We start from the raw sequence: 13,351 nt of genomic DNA, 5'->3' as shown, positions 1-13,351 counted from the left end.
GTATTGTGAAAAAGTAGCATAGTAAAAGTAATTGAGCAACTGACCAAGTTTGAATGGTGGCTTTTACCTAATTATCTCCCTTAAATCTACTTCGTCTAAAGATACCAAACTTCCACCCCAAAAGGTCAATGATCCATACAATGACCTTTTAAAAAGGGATTTGACTTCCAGATCTCCTTTCCACGTAAAATCTCTAGAGAGTGAAATTTTTTAATAACTAGCTTTAGTTTCCCACAAAATTCTGAAGCCTGAAAAATAATTGAAATTTTGAAAAATTGAACTCTTATACAAAAAAAAATCTTTCTATTCTTCTTATGATGAATAAATTATTAATATTTCTCTGAAAATGTTCAATTTCAAACTGATATATCTTGTCAGCGGAGTTTTCATCAACGGTAATAACGTATATCTTTGCTCCACAATTTTTTTAACAGTTTTCTCGAATTTAAGACAACTACAATAACAATGCCGACCTGCAAAACTGATCAACCAAGAAATTGACCTGATCATTATGGGAATTAGGTGAAAGTTGTGACTCAAATTCCGACAGTCATTAGACCACTATGATTTGTTCCAGTAACATGTGTTAACACGCAAATTGAATTAATTCACCAATTAAATTCATTGATATTCGAATTTCACTTTTCAGTATCAATCTAGTTATAATCATGGTACAAATACAAAATCATTCTGGAACGAAATCAACCGTAAATTTCAATCGAAGTTTATACAGAGAACGAGTTGTCGACAAAGATTAGGTTCATACCTTAGCTTTGAAGACAATTGACCCCCACTCGTGGATTTCATATTTTTTCCCGTATCCTAATCCTTTGTAGTTGAATCAGTTATCGTAAAAAGTAATTACGTATATAAAAACCTCAATAATTTCTCAAAACTTCTTCGATAACTCTATTTTTCAGAGAATCGCCATTACTATATATTTTTATTACCTTAAGATAATCTTTCAAATATTGTAATACAAATTTCATCTTTCAGATCGTACCATACGAAAACGTTAAATCCACAAACAGAAAACCACACGAAGGCCAAGCAAGAGCGAAATACAACTTCCTTGCCAAAACGCACCTCGAACTCTCTCTAGCCAAAGGCGAAATGGTCATAATCACCAGAAGGGTGGACAATAATTGGTACGAAGGCAAAATAGGTGGACGCAAGGGAATTTTCCCAGCCTCCTACGTAGACGTCCTAATCGACCCACAGGAGCCTTCCAAAGAGAATCCCAAACCTGTGGCTGCACCTGCTGCCCACTCGCTTCTTCTCAACGGTTCCAGCGTTAGGGAATCGATGGGAAGTCATACCTACACGCCAAATATCCCTAATCCAGACCAATCCTCAGGTTCCAGCTATTACGCAAAACCGATTCAGGTCAATTACTGCAATACGTACGGAGGTAGGAATACCGCAGAACCTAAAAATCCTGTCAATCAGGCTCTGCACATAGACACACGCACAGCTGAACCTATACCGTAAGTATTATTTATCTCCATCTTCATCTATTATTTTAGTCTAAATATTGCAATATTACACTTTAGCTTTTTATTAGTCGTCTTATGATAATCATAATCAACTCTTATTACTATCATGAAAACTACATGAATTAGAAACTGAGTGTAGAAATTAGTGAGAAACATCATTCAGACTTCAGCAATATAGTTTTTATTATAGATGGTCGAAAAACTCTCCCTTTGGTTTCTCGACCAGAAAAAGTTTTAATAATTCCTCGTTCTGGCCAAGTCTTCCTTGAACTATTGGTATCAGCTAAAATGAACAAATCATCTTTGGAAACATTATTCTTGCTAGAGCTATTCTTGCCATGAAGTGATCTACAGCTCGCCTTCCAGTTCCAAAGTTCTAATGAACTCCAGTATCTGGGATGGCTTGAAAGAAGTTAATTCCTAACTTCTAGAAGTTTCTTATCCAAAGCAGATTTTGCGTTGGCCAGGTGATCCAGAGATTCTTCCCCCTCCCCATGGAACTGCACTCGTCATTTTCTGCTAGACCCATTCTCATGAGGTGTTTCCTAAGGCGACAATGTCCTGTGAGGAATCCAGTAAGGAGTAGTAGTATATTCTTGCTAAGATCCAGGTACACTTCTTGGATTTCGCAGTGTCAAAGTTTCGAAGAAACTTTTTGGAATGATTCAACCCAGGAAGATTCCGCCAGAGTGTTCCTCTTTCGATTTTTTCCTTCTCCTGAAACTCTTTCTTATAGGTTGCTGCATAAATGCTCACACTCATTTCATCATGAGTGTTAGGTGATTCATGTCGGTTACAAGTTAAATGTCATTTAAATGCAGAACTTAATATTATCATGATAAACAAATTTCTATACAAAATGTTCAGTGAAATGGAAGAGTTTGATGCACTCACTTATTTCATTATGAATGTTTTAATAGATCATTCATGATGATTACAAGATTTGTCTCATAGGTATACTGCAATATTTGAAGAAACTTAAAATCAGACTCTTATATTCATAAGAGCATTTTTTTTCCTTTCAGCTTCAAAGCCTTGTACAAATACCTGCCTCAGAATGATGACGAGTTAGAACTCATGGAAGGCGATACAGTATATGTCTTAGAAAAATGCGACGATGGTTGGTTTGTTGGTTCCAACGAAAGGACAGGAGCTTTCGGTACTTTCCCAGGAAACTATGTAGACAAAGTATAACATCTCTTAGTAAATAAGCTTTGGGGATCTCTTGGGATGTAGGACGAATGTCAGTATTCATTGAAATATGTTATAATATGTCTTCCTAATCCTCACGAAGCCAACTTTTAATTGTACTCCTTTATCCAAAGAGTCAAATTTCATTTGTTCTCGACATATTTGCCATATTTCGATATTATGTCTGTATCCCCATTTTGATTATTTTATTTATTCGTGTAATTCATTAACTTTAAATTTACGTTTGAATAATAATAATAAGCCAACCGAAATATGTACCTTGTTTCTTTGTTATTTGTTAGTGTTTATGTTTGAGGTCATTCTTTGATGAGTAAAATTCACTTTGAATTATTAATTTATGTGAAGGAAAAAAATTTCACAAGTGGATAAAATAATAAAAGATACAAATTATGTTACCATTTCAGATAATTTTAAGCTTGTTATTATTTGCACAATACAAATTTAGTATAATAGACGTCACAAAATATAATTCGATGAATATAAATATTTATATATATTTCGATTTTTTCGGAAATCAGTGCCAGATCATATGTGTGATATTGTTCATTTTCAGAGTTATTAATGAAGGTTTCATTGAAATCACTGAAAAAGAAGAATTCTGCAGATTTATCCGTATATTAAAATGAAGAAAGCGGCTAGAACACCTATAAAACGTAATAAGATAGCAGAAGAAAGCAATAACATCATTTTATTTCGGAAAGCAATTAGGTAATATAGTGTCACCAAATTTAATCAGTTGTCTAGTCTATTCTTCAAAAATTAGTTTTTGTAGGAAGTTAGGTAGATATTTATAAAGAGCATGACTGCATGGATAAAGCTTTGATCTTAAACTTCTAGTGCCTTCGTCATTTGAAAACGACCATTTTCTTCAAACTAGATGCCTTATAAACTGACCACAAAGTATAAGTATACATCCGATCAAAAATTCTTCTATTTTAAACTCATACACATAAATATCCATTAGAATTTTATCTTCACAAAATATTCATTATGTATATTGTTAATTGTTTACAATAAAATTGATGTTGACAAAGTAGTGTTTTTTTTTTGACTGAATGCGAATTTGAAAAAATTTCAAATTACCTACTACTACTACTGAACCAGAATTTGAATAATATAAATATTTAAAAGCCTATAATAATATATATAATATCTTCCAAGCCTTTTTTTAATCCTTCGGAATAATGAACTAGATATACAGTAGGCATTGTAAAATTTTCACTTTTCACGACTTTTTATTGTACTGAAACATTATTCACTTTCGATTTTCGACTACCTATTAGTTCAGCCTGTTTTTCCCCAATATCCCAATACATCGTATTTTCTAACCATACAAGTTATTAGTAATTCGCATGTAAGTGATAATGGAATGTTATTATCATCTGTTCTCAAGAATTCTGGGTGTTATTTCAAAAAGGATTACATAATGGGTACTAATAGTCGAATTATGTAGTCTTCGCTTGGTTTAGTGTAAAATAATAAAGAAATAAATTATCTATTCGTTGAATCAACCTGGTGTGAAATAATATATATTCTATAGTTACCTACAACAAAAATACAGCTCAATGGTTACCGCACATTTTGTGTGTTTTTTAAATCTAGAGAAAAATAAGAATGATGTCTCTCGAAGGTCCTAGAGGCTAAAAAAAAGAATCAATGGCCTGTGTCCTAGAAGTGGGCATCAGATGTAACCAAGTCTGCCTATCTACATCGTAGGAAGGCGATATTTAACATTATCGAATCATTGTATAGATATAGGTACTTTCGTAATACTTCTTTGTACAATGGTCAATAATGAGCTTTTATCAACATTGAATGAGAAAATTCCATCCGTCCACCAAATGCAATGTTATCAATGAAAAAAAAGCAAATATCTTCCGACAAAATATATACAGTTATGTAGTCTCTAAGGGCGCAAATGTCGTAAGAATGAGCACATTCCATGATTGGAATTGGTTTTTTTTAATATCGCATACAGGCTCTAAAGCCTCTGCGATTAATGTTTAGGCTATAATAAACTACATTATTATTATTATTATTATTAATATAGTTCATTGTGCGGCATATTTACGGAACCCGGCCCTATCAACGAACTTTGCGATCATTCCTGGTTTGAAATTGAAAAATTACAGCGATTATGAATTATGATGAAATGATGAGAAGAATGCTAAAAATATTATAGGTATTTATCCTCATTGTTCCAATAGGTTCATATGTTTTCAATTACAATCTTTTATGTAGTCAGTATTTCAAGAAATTTTTCAGTTAGATTTTTTCGAAATTTATGAATCGTATTCTGAAGCTAGGAATATTTTTCATTCGATTTTTCTACAGATTTCAAATTATTTTATAAGGTGAGTCTTTGACTTGTATACATATTCTAACCGAAGGTTCCTGAGGTCAAAGGAAACATAATTTTTCTTTACTATTTTTTCCGATTCGGCTCGGTTGAAAAGAAACAGGCTGTTGCATCAAAATCTGGTCAACTCCAAAATGCCCGCTATACTAGTGAGAAAAAAATCTAATTAGAAAAAAATGTAGTGAAGGAAATAAGTATTTATTTTTGACCTCAGGTATAGGCAATAATAATCATATTATATTCTCTATCGAATTTCGAATGTCTTGGAAAAGATCCTTAGCCAAAAATGAAATAAGTGAACTAAAGTATGTTATTATTGATGATAGATTCGATTCATTCACTAGATAAGTAATGAATTTTGCTCATTTTCCATTCAGTTATATTATATCGCAGGAGTAATTATTCTAATTGTGAATAATAATAATAATGTACGTACCCTTACATCATTCAAATCTCTCCTAATAGTAAAACTAAGCATAACAAAAATGTCAATGACTTCAAAAGATACCTATGTATATTGTTCTACAATTACGAGTGTTGTACTTATTACTGCCTTAAGTTTGGTCTACAGGTCTATGAAATGACAATGTTTTGTCTCCGTTATGAAGGGCAAAGCACGGTTAATAAATAAATAATCGTTGGTAATTCTATATACCTTCCATTCTATAATCTAGATGCCGCTTTTCACAAAGTCGGTGTGAAATATAATACTCATTGATAAGTGAGGCACATTTGTAAATTATGTTTGCATGTACGCGTATCAATTGTATTTCACTTTTAATCGCCTAATAGGCTTCGCTAAAGTAAGTTTAATATTCAGACATCGAATGATATTAGAATTTTATTCATAATTGATTTCATTGAATTATTTTTTTCATCTGGTTGGAAAATCTTGCTCCAGTGTTTAATGGGATTTTATTGATTCTGGAAAAAATTCAAATCTATCCATACCTCCGCAGCAAATCTTCGTGGTGAAAAAAATGGAATCTACTATTAAGAAACCAACAGATTTTTCTGATTTTATAATTTGAGTTCCTTAGTTTTCAAAAAATGATTACATATTATTAATTATTTCGAACTCAATTACTTGATTTGAAATTGTTTGAATTCATAGTTGATACAACAGGCAATGCGCTCAAAAGCGTTTTTTCTTCAGCTCATAAGTTTTTATTAATTAGGTATTTTATTAATTAGGTATTGTTAGCTTTCCAAAAAATTCTTTACTGTTTACGAGATATGACGTATTTTCCAACAGCAGATCATTCGATAGTGTTACCTATACTCATGAGCAATTAAAAATTTTCCGGATACAGATGAGTTAAAAAAAAGTGATTACATACATAGCAGTGTCAACCTAGACGATAGTTCATAGAATGGTCCAATATCTTGGATTTTCGAATTTTGAACCAAAAATGGGCTCAACTACTGAAAATTTCGAGGTTAAAACCAATTTTGTCTATACAGACAGTCGTGTAATAGATAACTTTCGAACGAAATATGCTAGAGAATTCAAATTTTCAGTAGTAGTAGAACAAGTGATTGAATTTTGGCGATAACGGAAGAATAATTTTTCCAAGCAACTCAGTTGAGTAATTAAACAAAATAATGAGATGAATTCAATCACGAATGGAATTTCAGTCTACTATTTCACAAAAAAAAATGAAGGATAAAAAATTGAAATTACGGCAAAACTATTTATGTTTGTCCTTGAACTTTACATACTTTTGAAAACACCGAACTTAACAGTGCAATCAGAGTCAAGAGTCAAGATTGGATTAACTCTCAGATTAATAAACAAAGATAGAGGGAGCATATGTCATTTTCAGTAAGCAAATTTTGTCCTCAACATGAACTATCAAAGTTGACATGAAGCGCGCAGAAATGAAAACATATCAGTGATAAAATATTTCACTCAATTCACGAGTTTCTTCACAAAGAATGCACTTTTCATGTTCCATAGTGAATCAACGTTTCATATCAAATCAAAATATATTCAGATGAATACCAAAATATATCAGAAATTCAGAAAACTAACTTCAAGCGCGGCTAACGACGTGAAACAACCGATGACACTAGGAGAGCAAAAGTTGCCATACCTTGGATTTCAGCAGGTAGATACAGAAAATAATAAATATTCTGCTTATTTTAAATTCCACAATTAGGAAAAATATCGGATTCCAAATATTCAAATTTACATATTTAATCGGGAATTACTCAAATAAATATATTTCATTCAATATAATATAGGTACACTCATAATGATATAGTAAAATTGTGGATTTGAAAATATATCACAATCCTACAACGTAATCTAACCATATTGGGGACATGTAAAAATTGTGTGTACTTCCTCTATCTATGTTTATTACTCTATGGATTAACTTCATATATGTAAATCTGACATCGATCAAAAAGGAAAAATGAATCTGCTTAAGAAGCATGTGTTGAAAATTTTATTCAGTTACATAATTATAGTTATATCTCACCAATAGCACGAATAAAACCAGATAGAATATGTTATAGTGTTAAAATACATAACAGCTTGCACTCTAATAATCGACATCACGTGTCAGCAATAACAAGTTCAAGATACCTATTTGGTTCATAAAAGTTCGTAAGTATCCATCCGCAAAACGAAATATCAGATCCACACGCAATTTTTCATTTCTTGAGTTCCAATCGACTTATGAACATTTAATATCTTCATCTGAATTTTCCTTTTTTCTTCCAACATATTCAAATATAAATAATCCATTGGAATGATTGATTTTATAAATCAAAAAAGAGTCAAATGGTGCCTGATGTTTCTGACAGAGAATATAAATCCCGATTCACGAAAATATTAACTAATGATGTCAAAATCCAAGAGATCTTTGCTGATTGGAGTGTATGCTTGAAAGTGTTATTTAATTTAATAGACTTCTGTTGAGCGATCGTTACTCTCACAGATCGAACCATTTCGTCACAATATTTGTATTTTTCGAATTTTGAGCCAGAATCAGTATCAAACGATAAGGTTCGACTCACTGATGACGGTTACACGATAACTTTTGAACGGAATGACCTAGCAACTTGAAATTTACAGGGTAGGTCGGATTTTGAAAACCGCGATTACTATCGTTAATAGACAAATACTGACAAGGTGTTATTTGAATAAGGCCCTTCGAAATATTGATTTTTGGTTATTTGAAAACTGCGATATGAAACTTTGCATTTGGGGGTAAAATGACAATTTATAGCTATAATCCAGTCAATATGTGTTTTTCACAGGAATAGGAAAGTTTTGGGATAGTTTTGACTTCTTTGATTTATTTGGTTTTTTTGGATGCCGAGTCCGAATCTGAGGTTTGCCACCGAAATTTCGTAACGGAACATTTGTTGAATAAAGTCGATTTATTATTATTATTATTATAACATTGGAAAAATTGCGAAAAAATGTAATATAACTCGGAAAATATCCTGTGTTCGTGAATGGCATTTCTACACAAAAATGAACAATATAAAATTTCCCACAAATTTTTACCATTAATTTTTTTGACAGATAAACCGTTCTGGTTCAAACGATAGTTGAAAATTGGCTTAAATTACTGTCTGCAAAAACACCCCAAAAATCATATTTATAATCGAAGAAATTCAAACTTCCCCAAAACGTTTCCGTGAGGGGACCTTGTGAATTGACTGGACTATTTTGTGTTTCGTGTTTATCGTATAACCAGAACCATAGAAAATTCAAGAATAGGTATTAAAAAACCTATATTTCCGTGATCACTAAAATGGTGGGGATATGAAATAAAAGTTTCATGCTCCGTGCAAAATTTCGTGCTGATAGTATCATTAGAATCATAAGAAATCAGAAATAATATCTTAAAAAATTAGGAAAGCATTGACGTTGGGTCAGAAGCTTTTAGATGCTCATTCATTCAAGACCCAATTTTACCCTTGGAGATAACATATACTTGTATACAGCCATGTAGAATTGGCGGCCAAAATCTCCTGATTTCTCAGACCAAAGTGACGTAGAAAAGATAGAAGAAGAATCAAATATCGAATTCGTACGAACCACGTTTTTCTAATATTGTGAAGAATTGGTGGAAAAATTCAAAACTTTATCTTCCGTGTTGATGAGCCTCCTACAAGGTTAGCATAAAACCTCATGTCATTATCTGAGTTAGCAAAAACTGTGAACATTATTTATGTTTGAAAATGCGTTTGGATAAACGCTTATCAATAGGTTTCCTAACAAAAAATTCCAGAAAAATACTACGTCAGGTCAGAAACTATCGAACGTTCGTTCCGTAATAATTCGAATCAATGTCACTGATTAAATAGGAGGATACGATAATCCTGTCAATTATAAGAAAACGTGGTTGCACTTTGTTTCAATTGTGATGTTTTTCATTCGATTTTTGAGATCTCATTAAGACATCTAGAAATGAGGTGGGTTTGAAAACTGATTATGATATGACTGTCGACTTCTTCAATTCCAATTTCTTTCTTTGAAGTATAGAATTACTTCTTTCACCATCTACTGACGGATGCTCAAAAAGGCATCTTCTAAGTAAATTATTTTCATTTTGGTACTCCAACATGATGTCTTTGTGATGTTACAAACTTGGATTAAGATGCTTAACTAGCTGAAGGTCGTTTCCACCTTTAAAACGCTGTAACTTGCAGAAAGTGAGGAGACCCCCATATGTAGGTTTTTGGTACATGAAATCGACCTTAACCATTAACCAAATGTGTCGAATAATTTCGAAGTTATCAAACTTTTGAAAAATTAATTTTCTTCCAAACTCTAGTGTAAAGACTTTCGATTGAAATAGTATTTTTTTTGAATTGCAAGATTTGTTGCACCACTTATCTGAAGAGTAATAAGTAAGATTTGCAGAAGACTTGAAAACTTCTCAGGAATATAATTTTAGAAAATCGTTCAATTATCATGATAAAATATTTAGTTCAAACCATGAAATTTGTCGAAAAACGTTACGTTAAAAAGTACTATAGATGAATACTGACAAGAAAGGTATTCTTAAACCTGAATTTCATGGAGATTATGAGTACCTATGCTATAAAAATTGGACATTTCTATTTAAAAAAAAACAGGGTGTATCGTCAGTTTCGGACCAGCCTTTAGAGTCAAAAATAATTTAAGCTTATGCGCCGAGTGCTGTCGATTCCGTTAAAATTTGAATCAATCTTCTAGATCAAATATTCCAAGAGTTACCGGCCGATTGAGTACTATATTGAATCACCCTGTATAGCTAGACTACTCATGTCAAGCTTCGTGTAAAATTTTGTGTCGATGACTTAATCAGAACCATAATAAATTCAAGCAAAACATCTAAAAAAATTGAAGAAAGCACTAGCAGTAAGAAGCTTTTGAGCGCCAATTGCACTCTCGGAGACCACATATATACCTATATACAGTTATGTGGTGTTCAAGGGTTAAATTGACGCATGAATAAACCAACGCTTAAAAGCTCCTGACTTCACACCAGTTCTTCCTCATTTTTATCTTCTAAGTACAACATGTAGATACGATAAGACTTGTTAGATTGCAAAAATTTTATTCGAACGAAATGGCGCTAGCTAGAAGATCAGGGCCAAGAATAGGTCATTATCTTCCAGAACGAGGCCTGATATTCCTTATCGCATTAGATTATAAGCAAACAGTGTCAAAAAATATGTCACCGATGCAAGGTGATATAGAACTGTGATATTCTGCATCAGCAATATATTTGATACTGTTGTCATGAAAATAACCCGCAGCACGTGTCCATAAAGTTAATCTATTTCGTTTGATCATTTCATAAATCTTTTATAGTTGATTGTATAGCTTTTTTAAAACCGCGCAGTCAATTAGAACAGTTCAATTATAAAAATTGTTGAATTCGACAGAATGGAAAATGAAGAGTAATGAGTTTACTGAAACACGAGAAAGGTATTATAGAGTTTAAAGGTTTGTTGCTACGAATAATTGAATGCTTTTATTATGAAAAATTTTCTGCTATTGTAAAATATAAACCACTTTCTAATTTGAATTATGTCCAATAAAAGGACTTCAGAATAAGGACACTCTGCATTCCTTGCCTAATTTTGGATAAAATCGATATTTTTATTTATATTTACAAATTGTTGTTGCTTAGCAAGTATTTCATCCCTCTGTAAATTTTTAAATTTTGAATTTTTTGCCATGCCTGCAAATAATTTAAATAAGTCCTTCCTCCGAAATAGTAATTTACGTAACAAGTCCGGAAAATAGGGTTTTTTTGGACGAATAGACAAAATTCCAGGACGAGCGTAAGCGAGTCCTGGAAGTCTGTGAGTCCAAAAAAAACCATTTTCGGGCGTGTTGCGTACAATATTTTTTCGGCAACCATGTAAAATAACACTATCGCTGCTGCTTTCCATATTTTATTGCGATTGCGATCAAAAAACATGCAAATTTTTGACAACTAATTTCATACGAACTGTCAGCCGTTATCTCGGTTGCTATGGATTCTATGATTCTTTTCCGGCCTAGTCCGGGAAGTAAGTACTTTCCGGACTAGGCCGGGAAATGCTCCTTTCTCAAAGAAAAAGCTTCCGGGAAGTGAGCACTTCCCGGACGGTTGCCGAAAAAATATATTTTTTTTAATTTTAATTTTTTTTATTTTGAAATTACAACAAGTGAAGGAAAGTCGTTTTGCAATCGTATGGTACTAAAAACAAAATAAAATAAACAGATTTCTGCAATTCTATTTATACAGTTCATGTACCATGTTGAATTTTATTTTTTTCATTAGGAAATTATTGTATTTATGGACACAACATAATTCGTTCAGAAATTTTGTTTCGTTAAAATTTCGTGGTAAAAAGTGCAAAAATTTCATCCCTAATTTCGAAGAACAAGAATATATTAAAAAAAATATAAATAGGTAGCCTTTTCAGCAATTTAAAAAAAAATGCTTTCTTTCTTTTATTTTTGGAAATGTGTAACTTTTCAAAAAAAGTCTTAAGAGCTCTTTCTCACATGGAATTCCCCCTTTAATTTTTGACAAAGATTCATCTCCTAAAAATTTTAAACTTATTTGGAAACACCCTGTATACTCTCAAAATTTAACAGTCTGTTCCCAAAAATTTTCTTTCATCACTAATCGATACGATGTTCTAAATTTAGCATCAATATTCGTTTCACTATTCTGTTACTAATTCCCAAAGTTCAGTTTGATCAGATTAGTATTTTTTCAAAGTAAAAATTTCATATGGGTATATCCACATTTCAAGTATGTAGCTCATTCAGATCAAGATTTATCATGTACCTACCGGTGTCCAAACAGAATTGAATTTCACTTCGAAATTTTCGTCAGAGAATCTTAACCAATCATTTAAGACCAAGCTTGGCTCAAATGACTCGGCCTTGACCTCAACTCATTACCTAAATCCTAATGCTTATGTTTTAGGAATGAAATTCTGGAGATTTCATTTAGGACATTTCTTCGACAATTTGAAATATTTCGTCAGTGGAAAGAAATATTGGAAGTGTATTTGGGTTTCCAAAGAGAAAATAATAAACCAAATATGGTTTATTAATTTTAATAAAATTTGCACAGATTTTTCAATAAAAAAAGGAAGTTTGACTGCCTCAGTTAGCTTTTGACTTACAGTAGATACATTCAAGACGTGATTTCCCAAACTTATCTTCGATATTAATAAATGATATTTTCACTTGGATAAGATGTTATTTTATTCATACATATCATGTTCAGGATAAATAAACAAATAGAGTCATTCTTGGAATTCGGTAAATGAATAGTAAATTATATTCAACCTAGTCATCTTCCTTAATTATTTCGATAAATAATGATCTCTCGAAATCTTTCAAAAAATAAAATCGAATTTTTCAAATTTTAAATGCATACATCTAAAAATATGGGTAATGATACAGAGTATATTTCACAATGGAGTTTATTATTTTCTCCATAAGGAAATAAATATCACGCTGGTATTCTCTCTAATACAGAGAAAATATTAAAAAACACTTAACTCCGAAACTGTTGTGCCAAAGACATGAGAAAAAATTATATTTTGAATATATTTAATGTTATTCCCTGATTTTTGGACATTTTCCTCAGTTCTTATAGTACAAAGTTAGTTGCTATATTACATAAATTTAAAAAAAAAATCCAGGAAATAAATCATTTCTGATGTCAAATTAATTAAATGTAATTAATAATTAATGTAATTAAATTATTATTCCTTGAGATAAAAGAAGAATGGAACTTCTGTATAAAATTCGAATTTC

General features: G+C 31.7%; 1 protein-coding gene across 21 annotated transcripts in view; it reads left to right on the top strand.

Annotated features, from left to right (window-relative positions):
* Positions 1–3,741, top strand: part of LOC123677109 — a 117,645-nt gene extending 113,904 nt beyond the window's left edge. For all 21 annotated transcript variants that reach the window (XM_045613596.1, XM_045613608.1, XM_045613597.1 and 18 more), the window contains 2 exons: positions 997–1,487; positions 2,522–3,741. In XM_045613596.1, the coding sequence (XP_045469552.1) occupies positions 997–1,487; positions 2,522–2,690 (660 nt within the window). In that variant the 3' untranslated portion in view covers positions 2,691–3,741. The remainder of the gene's footprint in view (positions 1–996; positions 1,488–2,521) is intronic.
* Positions 3,742–13,351: the final 9,610 nt, after the last annotated feature.

The sequence above is a fragment of the Harmonia axyridis genome, chromosome 3 (genome assembly GCF_914767665.1).
Source record: "Harmonia axyridis chromosome 3, icHarAxyr1.1, whole genome shotgun sequence".
Taxonomy (NCBI): domain Eukaryota; kingdom Metazoa; phylum Arthropoda; class Insecta; order Coleoptera; family Coccinellidae; genus Harmonia; species Harmonia axyridis.
The sequence above is the reverse complement of the archived record's forward strand: the minus strand, read 5'-3'. Positions and strand labels throughout refer to the sequence as shown.